At 32.0% G+C, this 21203-nt stretch overlaps 3 protein-coding genes and 1 pseudogene across 3 annotated transcripts; 3 read left to right on the top strand and 1 right to left on the bottom strand.

Moving 5' to 3' along the window:
* Window positions 1–1033: 1033 nt before the first annotated feature.
* Window positions 1034–3094, top strand: LOC123226270 (annotated as a pseudogene).
* A 5313-nt stretch (window positions 3095–8407) lies between these two features.
* On the top strand, window positions 8408–10013 carry LOC123225987 (SAGA-associated factor 11). The gene is made up of 4 exons (XM_044650391.1): window positions 8408–8561; window positions 8677–8741; window positions 9159–9470; window positions 9576–10013. Exons 2-4 carry the CDS (start codon window positions 8700–8702, stop codon window positions 9753–9755), a joined length of 534 nt encoding a protein of 177 aa, XP_044506326.1. The 5' UTR covers window positions 8408–8561; window positions 8677–8699; the 3' UTR covers window positions 9756–10013.
* Window positions 10014–10785: 772 nt separating this feature from the next.
* LOC123225986 (BAG family molecular chaperone regulator 4-like) lies at window positions 10786–14933 on the bottom strand. The gene is made up of 4 exons (XM_044650390.1): window positions 14372–14933; window positions 13862–14118; window positions 13630–13776; window positions 10786–11166 (listed from the first exon to the last, which is right to left on the bottom strand). Exons 1-4 carry the CDS (start codon window positions 14595–14597, stop codon window positions 10969–10971), a joined length of 828 nt encoding a protein of 275 aa, XP_044506325.1. The 5' UTR covers window positions 14598–14933; the 3' UTR covers window positions 10786–10968.
* Window positions 14934–18593: 3660 nt separating this feature from the next.
* LOC123225203 (probable N-acetyltransferase HLS1) lies at window positions 18594–20466 on the top strand. The gene is made up of 3 exons (XM_044649106.1): window positions 18594–18737; window positions 18847–19021; window positions 19106–20466. The coding sequence occupies exons 2-3, from the start codon at window positions 18848–18850 to the stop codon at window positions 20087–20089; spliced, it is 1158 nt and encodes a 385-aa protein (XP_044505041.1). The 5' UTR covers window positions 18594–18737; window position 18847; the 3' UTR covers window positions 20090–20466.
* The last annotated feature ends 737 nt before the right edge of the window (window positions 20467–21203 follow it).

Raw genomic sequence — 21203 nt, 5'->3', positions numbered from 1 at the left:
TGCAAGCCTCTGTCTGTAAGTTATTCGTATCAAATGATTGATTTGTAGTTTGTTTCTACTTCTTGTAGAAATGTTAAAATATGTTTGGTAGTTGATTGATAATGAATCTTTGAGTTTAAATAACTTTGATTTGAATCTAGGGTCTATTGAAGAAACTGTGTAGTTCAAGTTTTTGATTCACACAGGCAATGAGTCAGCTTAATTATACCACTTAGACTGCCTCATAAACTCACAATAATTGATATACTCTTTAAGGTAATCTACACTAATGAAGTGTACACTCTTATTACTTAATTTCAATGAATCATCTACAAAACTGAGAACAAAAATAAAACATCTTGATGGAAAAATATCTATTCCATAAATTAATATAGTGAAATTAAGTGTTGCTGCATTTGCGCAAATTTAGGGAAGAATATATGTGTATATATAGACGAGGCAAATGGATTGGAGAGAGAGGACGAAAAATAATGAATATATTGTACTTTAACATTTTATGGAAACCCATAAATGAAAAAAAAATCCTAATTTTAGAGAAGCCTTTCATTTTAGTTACAAAACTGAAGAGGCCCCCTCTCAGAAAGAAATCCCTTCAATGGCAAGGTCGAAGTGAACTCATCACTAAATTATCCTTCCCTCTTAAGGCACTTCATAGAGAAGTAAATAATAGCAAAAGACTGACAGTCCAGACGTTAAGAACAAAATCAATGAAAGCCCACAAACCAAAAAAAAAACAAATGGGAGATATACATATCAGAAGCAAGTACTAATGTATATGAGCAGTGTTATATAGGGTTGAATTCAAATTAAATCGAAGCTGAATAAGGTGAAGCTCATCTTTAGTTTGAATTCATTGAGTAAGAAGAAATATCAGTTTGTGTTTAATTTGCTTCAAGATTTAGAGTTTATAATTGGTTTGCACTTGGCTTGGATTCATGTGAATGGGTCAGACTTAGCTCAGGTTCATATGAGATGTTCAACTTGGCTCCCTTAAACCATGTCATTCCTTTTAATTTTTTTAATAGTGCGAGTCATGCTAAGCACTATCTCTGTTTGGGTTCAAACTAAGGTTCGTTTTCCCTACTACTCAACTCCTATTCAGGTTCGTGTTCGTTTACTTACGTTTTATATTTGAGCTTGTTCGAACAAAACTTGTTTTGAACTAAAACAAACTCGTTTCGAATTTAGCTCTAGTACAATACATACAAATAATGTGCATAATTTTGTATACAAACAATTATATGTTATCATATAATTGGAAATAATTTTATCTCAAATTTATAATTATTCAATTACATAGTGATATATCATTATTTGTACGCATTGTTTGTGCAAGGATATCACTCTTATCATCACTTCATGTGGCTAGAACTCTAGCCAATGAAACCTTTTTTGTGTTTTGATCATCAACAGGGATTTCTTATCCTTAATTTTTTTTTCTTGTTTAGTATTTTAATAGGAAGCTTGTCCATGTTAGTAACGGGCTAGTTTTCATGCTTTTTTGGCCAATGTTCAGGTACTCTCATGACTGAAGAAGCTTTAAATTGCACGGGATATCTGCCTGATGAAACAGCTGTTACTTTCTCATTGCAGTTCTGGCCCTCAGGGAGCCATTTTAGCAAGTCTTGCACCAAGCGATAATATAATTCGGATGCTCCTTGAGGGCTCTGGAATCTGGATAGATGGAGCCACCGTGAAGTCAACGAGCAGATATGGAGACCACAGGTTACAACTTGAATACAATATTTTTATGGTTCACAATGCAGATATTGAGAATCTTTTAAACATGTAAGTTCACTTGTGGCTCTTCCATTGGTCTTGTTCCCAAGTAGGGGATTTAGTTTGCTTCGAACCAACACAACTAGGGTGAGCTAGACCTAGCCATCCATCTACTTATGCTATCATTTTGAATAGGCCAAAGGACTTATTCCCACCCAAAGTATTCTCTTATCTCAAGTTTTTGTCTTTTAACTTTGAAAATCTTAAATACCTACTTATAACTGATTAAAATTAACGGTTTTACAGATGAAATCATTGTTTACCTATAATATTAAAAGTAAATTAAAATTTAATCTCTTTGTCCCCCAAAAACCCTAAAAACTAACCATTTCACCCACAAACAAAGTTAAGCTCTGGGGTGAAATGTTAATTTTCAAAACTTGAGGAGGTAAAATGAGAAAAAATTATATATATTTTTAATAATATTATTAAAATAATAATTTTATTCTTATATTTAATAGTTATGTTAATGAAATTTAGGAATAGATGAATATTTGAATTTTTAAACTGTTATGGGTTTGTTTTTAAAATTGAGCTAAAACTTTGATGGGAAATAGTCCTTTGGCCATTTGGTTTATTTTACTTCTCCTTGTTTCTTTTCTTTCGGCTATTATAGGCTATTTAAGTCTGATATGATTTCTCAGTTTGTCCTTAAGCCTGTTCCATTCATCAGGGAACTTCTCAAGGGACCGCTGTACTATGCTATGACAATTACTTTGGCTTGTGTAGTCTATTGGAGGTCTTCCCTAAATGCAATTGCAGAAATATGTAATCTCTGCGCAATATGCAATTGCAGACGGTAATAGAACTTATGATCTTGACGAAATCTTTTATATATTTGCAAATAAATTGTTGCTTGAATTATATATCACATGCTCTGTTTCAGGTATGGCTGATGTTGTGGGAAGACGGCTTGGCAGAATGAAACTTCCTTACAGCCAATAGAAATCTGTAGCTGGTAGCATTGCTATGGCATCAGCTGGTTTTTTAGCTTCTATTGGGTAAGTTTCACTTGTTTCACTCGATGTAGTGAGTCGAGTCTCTGCCCAATTTATTGCTTTGTTTCTGGCAAGTAATCTCGCTGCAGGCACATGTACTATTTCGCATCATTTGGATATCTTCAGTGCAGTTGGGAATTGGTTTTCCGTTTCTTGGTTGTGTCTCTTGCCTCGGCCTTGGAAGAATCACTCCCAATAAGTACTCAGCTAGATGACAACCTTAAGGCAACTCTAACATCTATATCGGTGGGCAGTCTTGTTTTTTGATGTTAGGAAATGCAAATACAGTTGAGGAATTGTAATAGCTTTGAAACAAAGGTCTGGATATCTTTAATAATTTTGGTTAATGCAGAGGTTGATGATGTATACTTTCTGTGTTGTAAGTTCTAACATTTTCTACATCTGGATAAAATTAAGCAAATGATTTCACCAATGTTATAGAAGATCTTAAGATACTGAAATTTTGTGGATTCGAAGGGTCAAATAGACTTACCATGTTGATCTTTTCTGGACCATATCAATTAAACTATCTGATTGTGGAAGTCAAGTGCGGCATAAGTCTTCCTTATATAAAGAAAATTGAGCTGCCGTATCCATTCGATTTGGTCTCTTCTCTGACACTACTCAATTTTCCGCAATTATTACCTCTCCAGCCAAGAGAAAGAAAAAAAGATAAGAGGAAACACAATTTTATTATCCAAAACACCACAAAGTCATGAATTTCTACAAACCCATCAAGATAGAGACTTGCACACGATATTATCTTTCATTCTTTAAGCTAATAGAATGGAAAGGCTACTTAAGATTTTCTCATTTCACACTCATACTAATCATGCTTTGATATGAGTGTGAAATGAGCTGCAGTAGCCATTCGATTTGGTTTCTTCTCTTACACTACTCAATTTTCTGCAATTATTACCTCTCCAGCCAAGAGAAAGAAAAAAAGATAGAGGAAACACAATTTTATTATCCAAAACACCACAAAGTCATGAATTTCTACAGACCCATCAAGATAGAGACTTGCACACGATATTATCTTTCATTTTTTAAGCTAATAGAATGGAAAGGCTACTTAAGATTTTCTCATTTCACACTCATACTAATCATGCTTTGATATTCTGCTAATATGGTTACTGCAATGCAGGCTCTCTCCTGATGCAGCATCGCCACTAATTCTTCTTGCTTTCCTTAATCGTGAGTGGCAATTTCAAAGCTCATCAATGGAGTCAGAGTGTTGTAAATGAAAATCTGTATTGCGTTTGAGAAAAGGAAGTGCAACAACTATGACAAGGAAAAGAGCAAAAGAAAGTACCAGAACAAGCATCAGGATTTTACCATGGAACCCATAAGCCTTGTCATGCACAATCAAAAGAAACTCCCCATCTTCATTACCAGGATAGAGGGTTGGTGAGACTGCTGATGAAGATGCAGATGATGATAAGAATCTCCTTGGAAATTTCAATATTTTGGTTTCTGTCATCTTATGTTTATTCACATTCTTTCATTCAGTGCTGAGACTCTCTCATGCTAAAGGTGAGAGTCCATTGCACATACACCAAAATTGTGTTTTGTTTCTTTCTTAAAGGGTGTTTTGTAAAGTCAATAATGATGTGAAAACAGTTTAAGCTTTTGTTATTTATTTCTCTTTGGGTGGACATTAGCTGGACCCGTTTATTCGTCTTCTTCTTCTTCAAGGCCATCCTTAATGTTCCCCATGATTTTACAAAGGACATTCACATATAAAACTAAAAGAACAAATACATCCATAGGAGTTATAAAATTGCAATTATACCCCTGGAAGTACATAATTCATGGGGTTAATCAAAACTAATGGGCTTATCATTTTGTTTTACTTGTGGAATAAGGGAAAAAATACAAGGGGTTTCTGATAGTTTGAGGTAAAAACAAGTTGGGTGGTCCATCCGGTAGGGGCGGCCGCCCTCATCAGATATCTCCAATCATAGAATGGTCGGGATTGGCTTCAATAATTTCTTCTGCTATTAATTCTTCATTCTTAATGATTAAGATAAACAATTCACGAAACCAATCAAATCTAACAGTACAATTACTTTCTTACGTGGCAAGCCATCGTTAGTTCTTTGATTCTTCGGTGTAAAGCTTGTAAGCAATGTCAGCGTAACATCACAAAATTACGTAATTATAAATTACGATTATTATACTAAATTTTATTTAATCCAATTATAATAGATTGTAAATTCATGTAATTTAATATTAAAAATTAAAAGAACAACAAAATTATATATAAATAAATATATATTTAATATAAATTATTCTATAATTAAATAATTTTAAATTAAAAATAAAATAATATTTAATCATATGATAAATATATTTATTTATTTATTTAAAATAGATACGTATAATATTACTCTTAAAACAAATATGTTTTTATCATTTTGTTGTAAAAAATCGATATAAAAGTAATTGATTATCAATGTTGAGCAGAGTTTTCATTTTTTAGTTTACTGAATGTGTAGTAGAATGCGGTGATAAATGTTTTATGCTTTTTTTATTCACTAAAAAATGGGACCTCTACTGTTATTTAAAATCAAATGAGTTAATTGGGCTCTCCCTTCAAAAACTTAATAATCTATATTAACTCATACTTATATCCTAAATTAATAACTATAATATAAAGTGTATCAGTCTGTTTCTGAATGATTACATTAAATCCATAAAATAAATTTTTTTCTTAACTATACATCCACCCGATTTTTTTAAACGATATAAAAAAAAATTTAATCAATTATATATTCATATTTTTCTAACATTTGCCCACTTAAGCAATATTAGTTAAAACATATATACACAACATAGATTAAAATATATATATACACACACATATAAAAAATAATTCTTTTAAAAAAATTCAAAAACTTTTTTAAGGTTTATGACGTTTTTATTTTTTTAAATTAGCCACTAATTTGTAAGGAAATAATATAGTTCAGAAACAACATTTTAATATAAAATAATCTTATTAGTACAATTGTCAATAATGAATCAAGACAATATTTATATTTCAAAAACAACACTAGACGTTTATAATTACAATTATTTACAATTACATTATATGGATCTTCAGGTGTGGTAGGAATAACATTTAAATGTAATCATAATAAATATATGTTATTATCGTCAATTTTTTTTATGATTTATCTTTAACATTTATGTTTTAAAAGAAACAAGAGAAATTTCACAACTTCCAACGAAGTCAACTTCCAATGAAGTCTACACATTTTATCAATAATCTTGAGATATACAAAAAAAAAAAGTTCACACAACTATCATATTGACAACTATCATACTCAATAAACCTTATTTTTAAAAGACATATTATACTTATATCATAGCATCATTAACTATACAAATGTCATATTCAAGAGAATATTTATTCTTGAGATACATGTTATATACAATGATATGTACAAATTTTTAATATATATATATATATATATATATATATATATATATATATATATATATATATATATCATACAAGAAATGTATATGAATGTTTAATCACAATAAATTTTATTAAAATAACAAAAAATACATTAGTGACTCCTCTCAGTAACCAAACATATCAAAAAATTTCAGGACACCATTATTCTCTACATGTTATTTAAAAACAATATGTCTTAGTTCTTTAATTAGAGATTTTGCCAAAATAATGTATGTACTGATGTATTATACAATAATGTTATCTTTTTTTACCAAGTCCTTAACTGTTAAATGTTTTATTTCCATATGCTTTGATTTAATGTTAATTTTATTATTTTAGAAACGAATATAATTGCATTATTATCACAATAAATCATCAAAGACCTAAAGATGAAATTACCCGAAATACAATAATAAAATCCTTCAACCACATTGTTTGTATGGTTGCTTCATAACATGCAACAACTATTGCATACATGATTGAATATGTTATCAAAGTCTGTCTTACATTTTTTTATGATATGACCCCACCACTGAGTAGGAACAAGAATCATGAAGTAAACTTGTAATCATTCACACAACTATTAAAGTCTGAATCAAAATACTCTACTACTTTAAGATTTTCAACCTTTTTGTATATCAACTTGAAATTTTTTGTCCTCTATAAATATTTTATGACTTTATCGGCTACAATTCAGTGATCAGTACGTGGATTAAAAAGATAATGACCAAGTGCATTCACAATAAATGCAATGTTTAGTGCAGTACAGACTTGAGTATACATCAAGCTTCCACTTGCACTAGTAAAAGGAACATGAGACATAGATGCCTTCTACACGTCATTCTTAAAACATCACTTAATACTAAGCGTATCTCCTTTCACTGTAGGTACCTCATCACTTTTACAATTGTGTTTATAAAACCTCATAAACACTCATTCAATGTAAGTCTTTGGTGATACTCTCGCTAACTTATGATCTCTATCATGATGAATCTTAATATTGACGGCAAAAGATGTTTATTCAAAGTCTTTCAAATAAAAAACTTAGACAAAAAGTAAACTTCAACTCATGTAGTAAATTACCATCATTGTTGGCTAACAAAATATCATCAATATAAAGGACTAAAAAAATGAATCTCCTCTCATTAACTTAGATATATGCACACTGATCAAATTTGTTTTCAATAAACCCATATAAAGTTATTACCTCATCAAACTTCAAATACAACTGTCGAGATGCCTATTTTAAACCATAGATAGATTTATTTAGTCTGCATACTATATGCACTTTTCCTTCAGCTTCAAAACCTTTTAGTTGTTTTATATAAACTTTTTTATAAAGATTTCCATTCAAAAAAACTGTATTTACATCCATTTGGTGAAACTTTAAATCAAAATGAGTCATTAAAGTTATAATAATTCTAAATGAACCCTTAGTGGACACTGGAAAAAAGTCTCATTGAAGTCTATACATTCTTTCTAGGTAAAACCCTTAACAACTAATCTAACTTTAAATTTATTAATTTTGCCTTTAAAGTTTTTCTTGGTCTTGAAAAACCCATTTACAACAAACAGGTCTTACCCCATCAGGTGACTCCAAAAAATTCTATACAACATTGTTGCTTATAGATTGTATTTTTTTCATAGCCTCAAACCACTAGAAATGACTTCTTTAAAATTCACAGACTTTATAACCTAAATGTGATACTCTGATACCAAATGTAAGCAAAATTAACATAATATCACAAAATTACAAATCATGATTATTCTGCTCAATTTTACTCAATTCAATCACAGTAGATTATAAAATCATGTAATTCATGATCAAGAGATTAAAACAAACCTGTTTTTATTGTTTTGTTGCAAAAAATTGATGCAAAAGTGATTGAGTATCAATTTTGAGTAGTGTTCCTTGTCCAGTTTAACAAAATAGGGTGTCAAATGTTTTATGTTTTGTTTATTTATTAAAAAAGATGACTTATATTTTTTTTTTATTTAAAATCAGATAGGTTAATTAAACTCTCTCATCAAAGCCCAATTACTTATATTTGTGCATATTCGTAATTTAAATTAATAATTATAATATAAAATATATTTATTTGTTACTGAATGATCAAATAATTCACATCAAACCCATAAAAGTAAATTTTGTGTTGAGTGCATATTTACCACATTATTAAACATAAAAAACAAATTTAATCAATATTTGAGTGCTTTTTCTCCAACAAAGCTCACCGCACAGAGCCCTCTCTAAACAATCAACCAAGTAAGTAAATCGGACTAAACAACTCTCTGCCGTTCTCCGCCTTTTAATTATTCAGGTACGCTCTCGATTTGTTAATAAATTAATCGCGATTCCGTTGAAATTGATGATCGCCGATTTTCGATTCATTTTTTATATTGCTTTTGCGTTGCCGCAATGAATTACTGGAGCAGAAATCTTTTGGACTAGCTGATCCATGTCTGGGCCGAACGAGGGGAATATGTCTTCTCATGCTCAGGTTTGCAATGGAAATTTATTCATCTGCTGTAGATTGCTCGAAAAGATCGATTCTGTTTATTTTCTTGACTTCTTGTTTGACTGTCTGAAGAGAAAATGAAAAATGAGATGTATCTAGTGATGGTTTTGTGGCTTCTTGTATGTTTTTATTTTAGGATTTGACATAGGGAGTGATTGTATCTGATTTATTGGACTTAAAAAAGGAACAATAGTGTCTTGGATTTCTATCACCTGCTGAGGAAGGTTGAGTTTAAATCTGTACCACATTAATAAAATAATTACGATTTTCTGAATTTGAAAGAAATCTTTAATTATTCTATTCGGATACTATTTGAGAAATCCCTTTATTTTAGATGGAGTTTCTTGCTGGCATCTGAGCAGAGAGTTGATTGGGTTAATTGTGGTGTTGTGTTTTCAGCTTTCATCTCATTTCTTTGGGGATCTTCTAGATTCAATAATTGTTGATGTTGCATCTGAGTGTCACCGGATAGCAAGGTTGGGGCTTGATCGTAATTTGGAGGAAGAAGAGCAGGAACTGAGGTTGTCAGCACAAGCGCGAGCCATGGTAGCTGATTCTAGTAATAGTGGTGAAACAAATAGCAAGTATGTAGTTGATATATTTGGGCAAACTCATCCTCCTGTAGCCAATGAAATATTTGATTGCATGAATTGTGGGCGGTCAATCATGGCCGGAAGGTTTGCTCCTCATTTAGAGAAGTGCATGGGAAAGGTCATCCTAGTATTCAAAATCTCAGTTTTGATAGATGTAATGATCTGGTGAGATTCATGTTACAATGTTATTTGAATTCAACTTTGCATTTGTACTCTACTGCAGGGTCGAAAGGCTCGTCAAAAGGTGACAAGAAGCAGCACAGCTGCACAGAATCGACAGATGCGAGGAAGCCCTGGTTCCACATTTTCTTATTCAAATTCCACCAACATGAATCGGCTATCAAATGGAGCACCTGGTGTCGCGGGTGAGGATTATTCAAATGGCTCATTTGAAGAGCTGTGAGACAGAAGGATAAGCAGAGAAGGGCTAGCTAACTTCTTGAAGGTCAGGCAAGCAACTCAGCCAATGCAGTTGCTTGTTGAATATTCATGCCTTGAAGGGTTTTATCATTCTTCAAAATTATTGGGAATTAAGAACTTGATGTTAGCTGTTTCAGAAGCTATCACCATATTCTGTTACAATATGTAATTTGAACTCAGGACTCAACTCTGATGAGAAAAGAATATAGATGTTTTCCAACTTGTTTGGGAAGTTTTCCCATGTGTTTATGTGTTAGTATCATATCCAGGATATTGCTATCAGATTGGAAAGCAGCCAGTGGTAGTTCCATTGGATTAACTGTAATATTTACCCAGAAAATTAAGAGAAAAGAATGCAGGTTCATGGAAGACATTCAAATCTACCACAATGGTGTAATCCTTTACATCTTCTGAATATATAATTGCTTCCAGTGGGAAGAGTTTTGAAGGACTAGTGTTGCAAGTCTTTTCATTCTTCCATATGACTCTGATTAAACGTGTTTTGGCGATTAAACAGATCCTGGATACAAAATATTTTCTGTTGAATGCATCCCAAGAATCACAGAGTGCCTCTTCTATAAAAGATCAAACTTTGTCAATCTATCAATTGAGTTTTCAGAAGCCATCAACAAATAACAAATAGCAATTTTCTCCCGTGCAAGGAAATGATTTCTACAAGAAATAAAACCCAGAATGGGAGCTCTCTAGTTTGCCATACAACAAATTAACAGGAAATCTTTGCCTATGAAGAAGGCTATTACTTCAGGTTGGTAGTGGAATCCCTCTATTAAGTATAAACATATCGAACAAATTAACAATGGAGAAAAATATTGTACCACAATGATCGAGGTCACTCATTATTAAAAGGAAAATTTTCAGATTGTATTGATTGGATGTAAGGAGAACCTATGTGTGAGAAAATTTTCTCCCATGAGACTAGGATGTGTAGCTCTCATAATAGGATTATGAGAATATGAAAATATATAATAGCAGAGAAACATAATACCAAAACATTGAAGCCATCTCAACTTTGTACAATATCATAGCAGTTAGAAGGTTTAATCTTCATCTCAAACCTATCAACACATCCATTAAACAGCCTTTTTGTGACTAAGAGCAGGAAACAAAGCCCTAATAGTTACAGTGTCTAACGTCTAGTATTAATATCAAAGTACATATTTAGCTTCCTTGCCTTCTCAGTCAAACACTTCCCAATCCTGAGTTATTTTTGTGGAAGATTGTAAGGGGGTTGCAGAGCTTAAGCTTCCGACTCCGGACTCGAAAGTCTCCCATTTGGTTTTCAGTGATGCTGCATTGCTACTACTGCTGAAGGGATTAGAGTTTCTTGCCTTGAGACTGTCTATTGTGTCCACAAAACTCTGCACTCGCCGGACCTGTACATCAAATTGAGAACACATTGGATAGTTTTTTAAGGTTAACCTTCCAGCAAAAAATAAGCACATCGTTTTAAAAAGTCTAGGGATATTTATATTGATTAAACTCTGCATTGTTCTTCATTACTGAATTGAAAAATAACTAAAAGAAAGGGCCATTGCAGCGGTCTGCAGGCGACATGATAAGACAACCCTTTCCAGAGAATTCACTGGTATTTTCGATGTGCCTAAATTGCCTGTAGACAGGAAAACATATAGCAATTATTGCTCAGCTTCCTTTCTTCAGTAGAAAGCCATATCAAATTTACTATCAGCAAGCTCAATTATTTGAATCTAAATTGGAATCACTCAATCAGAGATAGATTTGATTGGATCTAGTCGATGTCTTTATCTAAACCAGTCAATTAAGTTACATTTTTTCTTCAATAAATTGATGTGAAGTAGACAGATGGGCTATAGACTAAACCCATGTTAGGTTTTCTAACTTTTAATCATATCGAATCAGCAGCATTCATTTTCCAGAATAGATATGTTAGTGGAAGTAGGGTGGATCACTTCAACTTTTGGCACATGGAGAGCAAGCTTCTTTTTAATGGTCCAACTGCATTATTGTAAAGAATCGAAACGAATAAATTTTGTATATACTGTGTATTGATTCATGATTTAATTTATATATATATATATATATATATATATATATATATATATATATATATATATATATATATATATATGAATACTACCCTATACAAATAAAACAGAAAATTATATAATAGTAAAAACAATATATAGAATAAGGTCGGAAATATTATATTCTACATGCATTCCAACATCCGCCTTCAAACTTAAGTGAACAAAGATTTTGCCAACTTGAATTTGTAATATAAGTCGTGAAAGCATCTTGGAGAAGGAACTTTGCAAAAACGTCAACTATTAATCAATCAATAGAAGGTACTGAAACTAGATGAAGGGTGTCTTCAACCAAACGATGGTGTATAAAGTGATAATTAATCTTAATGTATTTAGTATACTCATGAAAAATATCATTATGAGAATTTAAATGACACTTTGATTATTATAGTAGATGCTTATAGTTTTGAATTGAAGAACTCCCATATTTAGACGAAGCCAAAAAGGTTTGGAAGTAATGTTTGCGTGTTTGATAGTGTGTTTCAGTACTTGAACAAAAAACTAATATTTACTTCTTATTACGCCAAGAGATGAGAGAATATTTTAGAAAAAATCAATAACCAATGGTGGATTGTCTAATTTTAGGATCACTCACCCAATCAATATTATAATATGAATGTAATATAAGTGATAATTGAACATAGAAATGAAAAATGCGAATCAAGTATTTTTTATATATCAAAGGACACAAAACACTGTCACAAAGTGAATAGTATAAAGAGCAACCACGAATTGATTAATAATTTACATGACATATGTTATATTTGGTCAAGTGATCATTAGATAAATAAGACTTTCAACTAATTGTATATAAAAAGTAAGATTATTAAAAATAATTCCCTCCTTAGGAGAAAGCTTAGACTAACGCTAGATAAAATGTTAGTAACATATTTAGTTCAACCAAATAACACTAAATGATGTATCAAAAATATATAGTTCAACCAAGTAAACCCAAAGTGTTAGAAACCATAAAGAACTTAAACACAACTCGTAATACATCCAAATGTTGTCAGGAAGTTGAATCATTAGAGATCCAATCATTTCAAAAAGTGTTGTTAGCCACTAGAAAAGTGAAATTTTGAAAGAGGAAAACTAAAACTCGTTTGTTGGAGATAAAACTCGTTTGTCAGAAGACAAAACTCATCTAAAAGGAGAACCATGGGTGTTTGTGGTCGGAATTAGATCACTAGTGAGAAGAAACCCACTAAGGCCGTGATTGTTTGTAGCTGGAAGATAAGGGAATAACATAAAGAAAGAAAATAACTAGTGAAACTAGTAACCGATGACCAAAAGACTAGAGAACAACGGTGAAAAAGGAGAACTGGTAAGAAGAGACCCACGAAGGATCGTGTTTATGGCTGAAAACTAAGATAACAATGCTAAAAAATAAAAAATAAATAAATAGGGAAGTCAAGAAGAGAATCTTCCTTCATGTGGGGGTTGAAAAAAAGTTTTTAAACTTAAGGGGTGGTATTTTTAATAGAGAAAATATGGAAACCTTAATTTTACTGGTAAAATTAGCTGTATTTAAACTAATAAACTAGTAACGTGTGAAAAAAAATATTAATGCTCTAATATCATGAAAGGAATTAAATGTAATAAATTTTGTATAAATTACGTATTGAATTTATACATTAATAATACCCTAAATGAGGAAAACATATCATTATATAGTAAGAAAAACAATATAGAAAATAAAACAGGAAATAACAATTTCTAAATATAGTAAGAAAGAAAAATTTTCATGAAGGTTGACAGCAAATTTCGTCTCACCTCAATCCTCCTCTGAGCTTTAGCTTCCCCATCCACCTCCATGGAGTCCAGTTTAAGCAACTGCATCATAAGTAAATCTGTTAAGACGATGAATTCCTTGTCCGCAACCTTGGCGCCACCACGAATAGCTGCCTCTAAGGCAACAACCTAAAAGGATTGTCAAAAAGGCCAATTAGTTTCAGTGGTGCTGCATAGACACAAGGTTATGCCTCATAAATTAATGGCAGCCAACCTTCTCTGCAAGTTTATCAACATCTATTCTGACTTTGGCAACATCTTCATAAGCTTTAAGTATACTTTGATTTCTCTTCATCTCCTCAAGTTTCCTCTCTTTGCTAGCCGGGTCTTCGAACAATATTACTTTTGACATATCTTTTACACCCACCATGTGTAAACATTCTTCATCATCTTTCTCTTTACCCCTAAATAGCAATCTCTGCTCTTTTGGCTCCAGACCAGTCTCCTGGGCAAGAACCCTTTTCAAATCCCCTTCCATTGAACCAAATAGCCATTCAGCATCAATTTATGCCTCATTCAACTTCATTTGCAACTTCTAAATACTATATAAATCCATTTGCACATGGGAATCCAAAATGTGAAAATATTATATCACACTAAACATTGTAGCTAATTGGCCAAAAGCAGTTTGATCACACAGCAGTCTAACAATTAAGTGAAAATAAAATTAAAATTAAAAACCTTGAAAAAAAAAAAAGAAAAGAAAAGAAAACCAAAGTTTTACCAAAGGTGGATTGAGCAGGGACAGTGAGGTCATGGAGATGAGAACCATAAGAGACCTTGATGTTGATCATGGCCCTGGAAGAGCCATTTCCAGCATCTCTCTTTTGAACAAGCATGCCACCGGGTCTCAGCTCCCACTTTATCTCCCTGTTATACTCATTGTTCGCTAGCACACCTTTTGAAACTGATGATCTTTTCATATTAAAAAAGGGGACGGAAAAGATCATAAAAACAGGTTTATTTTACCAAAAAAGAGAGAGAAGTTGGTCGAGAGAAGGAGAGGTGAACTGTAATGTGAAAGAGTAAAGACTAGGGGGAGTAGAGTAAGCAAACAAAAGTGCTTCAAGACAAAAGTTGAGAGGATTTAGCAGTTGGTTGGTTGTTTCAAATAAAAAAAAAATTTCCTTAATCTACAGAGAGAGAGTTTTAATTTTTTCCACCTCATGAGATTCAACATTCAGGATCCCTGGTTTTTGATAGTTGGAATCGTATTATTGAAGTTGATTTTTTTCCCTTTATTATCTTGTTTTTGAAAGGTGAAGAAATATTTCCCATTTTACTCATTTCAGGAAGTCAGGAGCATTTGAGCTCGGGTACAAAGTTTGAGGTTCATAGCATGCGCAATGCTAAATTTAAATTACCTAATTATAAAATAATATATTATCTGAATGTTTAATTAAATATTTAAAATTAGGTATAAATAATTTTATAGATTTATTATAAGGTATGTTAGTCTTGTTTCTCAACATTATTATTATTATTATTACTTTTTTGTTTATAATAAAGCTATATACACTCAAATTTAAATATTTAATTAAATATTTAAATAATATATCGTCATATAATCATTTGATGATAAATGAATGTATATTTGATATATATTATCATATGATTAAATATTATTTTATTTTCCATTTTAATCACTTGATGACAATAACAAATGATTACCCATTTATGCCTTTAAAATATATAATTATAATTTTATTGTAATTTAAAATTATATAAATAGTTGGTAGATACTCAAAATTAAGTCCAATTACAATTGCTCATTGTTTATTGATTAACCTTCCTAACAACAAAATTGGGCCCAACTTCAGCAAGAAGGTAACAATAACTAGAGCAAGAAAGCAGGACTCAAGTGGATCAAAATTAGTGATCTCACATATTGGGCCCAAAAAAAGAAGATACAATATTGGGCCCAATTTGCCAACACAAGGCCCATAGGCTCATCGTAGTTGTTTGAAGTTCCTTCCTATTTTCCGGATCTCAGCTTTAATTCTTGTTTGTATTCATAAATACTATTATTTTAATTTATATATATTCGAACGGATAATATAAAACCAAAAGTTTAGGTCCACAAAAACGTTTGTGGTAGCCAGAGACAAGTGAAGACCATCAAATGTTCGTGGAAGAAAATAAAAGTGACAATTAATGGAAAAACAAATACACAAAAAATCTTGAGATAATCACCAACTCAATCTAATTAGATAACCTACAATCTTTAGTGGCATTACTTGGCTTGCGTACCAATTTTGTCTTCTCATTTCTTACGTTGATATTGCCAATCCCACCAATGTAATTGTACAAGGTCATCTAGATTAATATTTCTATATTACATTTTTCTTGTATTTCTATCTATAGATCTCTATCTTTCTCTACATACTTGGATATGGGGATTTGTTTGTTTAATAGGTTAAACAATATTTTTGCTGAACTGCCTATATGTGTTTACAAATATAAAGTGGGTCATAATCAAAATGAATGGTATGCAATCAAGAATGGGTGATTAAAATATTTGATGACTTATCTATGTATTCATTCTAAGTAGGATGATTCAAGTGTTGGAATGAGCAAAGGGTTTGGAGAGAAATGATATATATTTTATAAAGAAGATAAGAATTTGATTCGATGGATCCAAAATGAAAAAAAAGAGGCATAAACACATTTACGTGCAAATAAATTATATAAACTGATGTAATAGTTTATAATTACTTAATATGATCGCTTATTTTTTTTTATTTTAAAATTACTCAATCAAATGTTATTCCATCAAATTATATAAATAAATTTGTATAATTAGTTTATACATATAACATTACTCTCTTAAGAAATCTTATCTAATAACAAAACTCTAACTATAGAAATTCTCTTTAAACATAAAGAATAATGTTATGTATACAATTTCGTATATAAATAATAATATATTATTATGTGATTGAATAATGAAGATTAAAGATAAAATAATACTAAATCATATAGTAATACATCGATATTTATGTATATAATATTATTGAAAACATAAAAATTAAGGCATAAATGACCCACTTTCTTGTATGCCCCAAAATGTGGGGTCTCCCCTTCACATTCTTCCAAAGTATCCATCGCAAAAACAATGAGAAGCAGACAACATAATGCATGCAAAGAAAAACACAAAAACAGATTGTTCACTTCTTAGTCCATTTTGTGGAGACGTTAAATCATGTATGCGGGCCTAACATTTTGTTTTGGCTAAGATCTCACCACTCTTTGATTATAATGGTAGGACCCTTTCATTGTTTTTTGCATAACTAGATCGTGCATGTGGTGAAGCTTTTAGTTTTGCACACGTGTTATCTCTTCAATGGGATCTTTTTATTATTAAATTGAATTAAGATGAGAATTGTAGTGAGGTAGTTGAACTACACAGTTAGTGTTAAAGGGGGGCCAAAAGAAAAGATAAAAGGCTGTTTAATAGCGATGGTTAGGGACTTCGTCAGCCATTTTCTGATATTGGGGTTTCTATTTGATGATATATATATTTTTTATATCTGTTTTATCATGGGTTCATCATGTCTACATGTTCAAACTGTTTAACCATTAATCTCAGGAGCAACACTAAATACATCTATTATGAGCATATACGATTTTTATATGATTGAATATTACGTTATTTTTAATTTAAAATTATTCAATCACATAATGATATATATCAAATATATACTTATGTGTATATCAAATATGAATATGTATAATTTTATTGTAATTACAGCATCAGCACGTCTATTTCATGTTAATTTTTGTTTAATTAAAAATTTTAATCCAACAACAAAACATGTTGGGTCTATCCATTAAAAGTTATTAATTATATAGTCTTAAAAACCATATGTTATGGCATATCAACATGACAATTAATATTTTAGATGATCAGTCATAAATTAGGTTCCAAAGTTAGCTATTTATTCATCTACTTTTATGACTAAAATTTCCAGTAATTAGGGTTTAAAATTAAGCCATTCAACCCAATATAGCTAGGGCTTTAAGTTACTGCTCGATCAGATGAACAAGAAAAATGAATTCTTTATTGATTTGTTGAATCCACGTTGAAGGATTTAATGCACTTACAACAGATAAAGGAGCTTTTGATTAATCTTTATGAAATTGCTCAATTAATGATTGATCTCCACAATCTTTTCACTCTTTCTTCTTCTTAATTATTGGTTTTAGACTTAAAACATTTACAACGATCGATAATGCTTTGTGAGCTTTTGCATTTTTTTCTGGGAAATCAATCACAAGCCCTTGGGGCACATTGAGTTGAGATAGTGATTAATTAATGTAATTAAATAATAATTTAGGTTATATAATAATTACAGATTGAGAAAGAAGAAGAACAATTAAGAGTTGAGTGGGGTTTCACTTTCACTTTCGAATCTAAGTGTCGAAAAGGAAGATGGACCACCCATTGCCACACTGCATACAAAGAAAAACAAATCATAAATAAACTAGTGCACTCAAATAGTTTATTATTAGTGTGAACAGAAAACGACTTCCCCTCTTAGAAAAATCTCTCAAACTAACAAATCCCTTAATTAACTCAATATTTTAATCCAATCCCAACTGCATTATCATTCTTTTTTATGTATACTTAATTATGCTACCATGGATTTATACGGTTACACGTAGCTGAAGAAGTAATTAAGCTTAATCAATTCATTAATTAATGAAATCTTTGTTTCATCGGAATCTCTGTGTTTGCAGGTTTTCCGGATGTATGAATATTGAAGTAATTTTAATGGCGGCAATTAACGAATGAAGAAGGGCCAAGTCTTGATATTCTTAGGCTTGCATTGTGGCGTGAGGCTGAGGTTATCCTAGCGTGGATAGAATTAATTTTAGGTCAATTACGAAGAGGGACAAAAGGCACATCTTATTATTAATTACCTTTTGTCTAATTATACTATTATTGAATTGTAGGTTGATGTTGATAACAGAGAACATTCCACATTTCCCCACTTCCGTCTCTGCGTATAAATGATGATTAATAACAATTTCAATCCAACCCTTTCTTTATTTTCAACTGCTACAGAAAGCTTTCACTTAGCCTAGTAGTACGTTTTCGTTTCTTCTCCTCTCTTTCTCTCTTTTAATTTTATTATGAGCAGTCTTGTTGTTATGCTTCATCATGCTTATGGTTTGAGTTTATTGATGAATTCGTAGAATGGGATACGGAGAACTCACAATACGAAGCTATGATGGGCAAATCGATCGAGCTAGAGTGGAAAATCTCGAGAGAAGATGTGAGGTAGGCCCAACTGAAAGAGTTTTTCTCTTTACAGACACTTTGGGTGACCCCATTTGCAGAATCAGAAACAGTCCGATATACAAGATGCTGGTAATTAACTCCATTACTTCAATTTATATCATCTCTCTCTCTTAATTCCATTTCCCCATTCTCATTGTTTTTTATATATGGTAGGTAGCCGAGTCGGACAATGAGTTAGTTGGTGTCATTCAAGGCTCTATAAAGCGTGTAACCGTGCTCCACAAGCCTCCTGATAATCTAGCCAACGTGGGTTACATCTTGGGTTTAAGGGTTGCACCAGTTCATCGACGAAAGGGAATTGGGTTGAGCCTGGTTCGGAAAATAGAAGAATGGTTCGTTGCATATGATGTTGATTATGCATACATGGCTACTGAGAAAGACAACGAAGCTTCAGTTAAACTTTTCACAAAAAAGCTCGGCTATGTCAAGTTCAGAACTCCGGCAATTCTCGTATATCCAGTTAACAATCGCATCTTCCATACATCATCAGATATTGAAATAGCAAAGCTGAAGATTGAAGAAGCTGAGCATCTCTATAAGAAGTTCATGGCTTCAACAGAATTCTTCCCATATGACATAGGCAATATATTAAGAAATAAACTGAGTTTGGGGACATGGGTGGCGTATTTCAGAGGTGAATCAAGGGGAGAATTTGGGTTAAATGGGCAAGTTCCAAATAGTTGGGCAATGCTTAGTGTGTGGAATAGTGGAGAACTTTTCAAGCTAAGGTTGGGGAAGGCACCCTTATCATGTTTAATATACACAAAGAGCTCAAAATTGATTGACAAATTTTTCCCATGCTTTAAACTGCCAGCAATACCAGATTTTTATCACCCCTTTGGGTTCTATTTTATGTATGGGGTGCACCATGAAGGGCCATTTTCAGGAAGGCTGGTTCGAAGCTTGTGCCAATTTGTGCACAACATGGCTACAAAGTCTAAGGATTGTAAGGTCGTTGTTACAGAAGTTGGAGGAAACGACAGCTTGAAAGTTCACATCCCGCATTGGAAATTACTCTCATGTCCAGAAGATTTGTGGTGCATTAAGGCCTTGAAAAATGAAAAGAAGAACACCCTCCATGAATTGACAAAAATCCCACCAACAATAGCTCTTTTTGTAGACCCAAGAGAGGTATGAACAAAAAATATCCCCACCCTTTTGCCTGCCTGAGTCAAACCCCACCTCATGTATTGATTGATAAGTCCGTGTATCTCTCCTGGTGGGGGTTTTTCTCTTGTTCCTTTCACATCCAAGATATAAAATCTCTAAAAGATTTCCTTAATTAGGAGCCACCTTCCATGTCCTTGTTCTCAATTCAATTTTGTGCCTCATGATTTAGACTAATCAAGCATGGCTTGTGGTCCTTTTTTGTCTTTCTCCTCAGGTAGCACAATTCACTACACCCTTCCATCAATTGCAACCCTTCACCACCTAACTTGCTAATGTAAAACATTGAGATTTTCATTCACTTGAAATGAAATCTATCAATATATACAAAGTGGGTCTCTTCACAACTTCGATTTTAGATATCCATATATTTTCATGCTTGTTTTTTGTAAGACATTAGTATATCAATATTTCGGCGCATTTGTTTTTTTTCATTGCTATATATAATAAATGCTTTGTTTAGTTGGGAAGATGTCAACCTCGCCACCGTAGCTCCATTTTTCACAACCCCAGCTAGCTATTGTTCTTGTTCATGCGGATAAAACAAAGTTGGTTAGCGTTTCAAGTCACTAGTCACAGTCGTTACTATGTTTAGATAAAGCAATAGGGTTAGGCACATATTCTCTCTCACCAAACAATGGAACCCTCTTCATATTCATCATTTATTACTTGATTTTTTTTCGCTTAAACACCAATACGTCTGGATGTGCCAATGAGTGTTTGATAATACGCACTATTTATCATTAAAATGATAATATTTATGACTGATAGATTGATGATAACAATAATGAGTAAATTAATATTCATTCTCATTGGTTTGAGGAAAGAGAGAAAGTTCATTGAAGGCCAATTATAACAGAGATAAGATTAAGATCATGCCCATTTGGACACTTTTATTCTTCAGATTAATAAACATTTATTTGTCCTGGGTTGAATATTTTGCAGTAAGTGGAATATGGAATACAGTTAGTTTCATGTCATGGGTCACATGACTGCTAAACAAGCGGTTCATATTTACTTGACGATCATGTCAATACTTGCATGCAGACTCTTAATAATCTTTCTTACATATAATTAACGCATC

The sequence above is a fragment of the Mangifera indica genome, chromosome 9 (genome assembly GCF_011075055.1).
Source record: "Mangifera indica cultivar Alphonso chromosome 9, CATAS_Mindica_2.1, whole genome shotgun sequence".
Lineage (NCBI taxonomy): Eukaryota > Viridiplantae > Streptophyta > Magnoliopsida > Sapindales > Anacardiaceae > Mangifera > Mangifera indica.
Note: the sequence above shows the minus strand (reverse complement) of the source record. Positions and strands in the feature narration are given on the sequence as shown.

What these genes read in the sequence shown, in the direction of transcription:
- LOC123225987 (XM_044650391.1), top strand. Translation starts at nt 8,700, where the DNA reads ATGTCTGGGCCGAACGAGGGGAATATGTCTTCTCATGCTCAG. An exon ending in ATATGTCTTCTCATGCTCAG is followed by an intron (nt 8,742 to 9,158) that starts GTTTGCAATGGA and finishes TTGTGTTTTCAG; the next exon opens with CTTTCATCTCATTTCTTTGG. An exon ending in TAGAGAAGTGCATGGGAAAG is followed by an intron (nt 9,471 to 9,575) that starts GTCATCCTAGTA and finishes ACTCTACTGCAG; the next exon opens with GGTCGAAAGGCTCGTCAAAA.
- LOC123225986 (XM_044650390.1), bottom strand. Translation starts at nt 14,597, where the DNA reads ATGATCTTTTCCGTCCCCTTTTTTAATATGAAAAGATCATCAGTTTCA. An exon ending in TTGATAAACTTGCAGAGAAG is followed by an intron (nt 13,777 to 13,861) that starts GTTGGCTGCCAT and finishes CAATCCTTTTAG; the next exon opens with GTTGTTGCCTTAGAGGCAGC. An exon ending in AAGCTCAGAGGAGGATTGAG is followed by an intron (nt 11,167 to 13,629) that starts GTGAGACGAAAT and finishes TTTGATGTACAG; the next exon opens with GTCCGGCGAGTGCAGAGTTT.
- LOC123225203 (XM_044649106.1), top strand. Translation starts at nt 18,848, where the DNA reads ATGGGATACGGAGAACTCACAATACGAAGCTATGATGGGCAAATCGAT. An exon ending in GTCCGATATACAAGATGCTG is followed by an intron (nt 19,022 to 19,105) that starts GTAATTAACTCC and finishes TATATATGGTAG; the next exon opens with GTAGCCGAGTCGGACAATGA.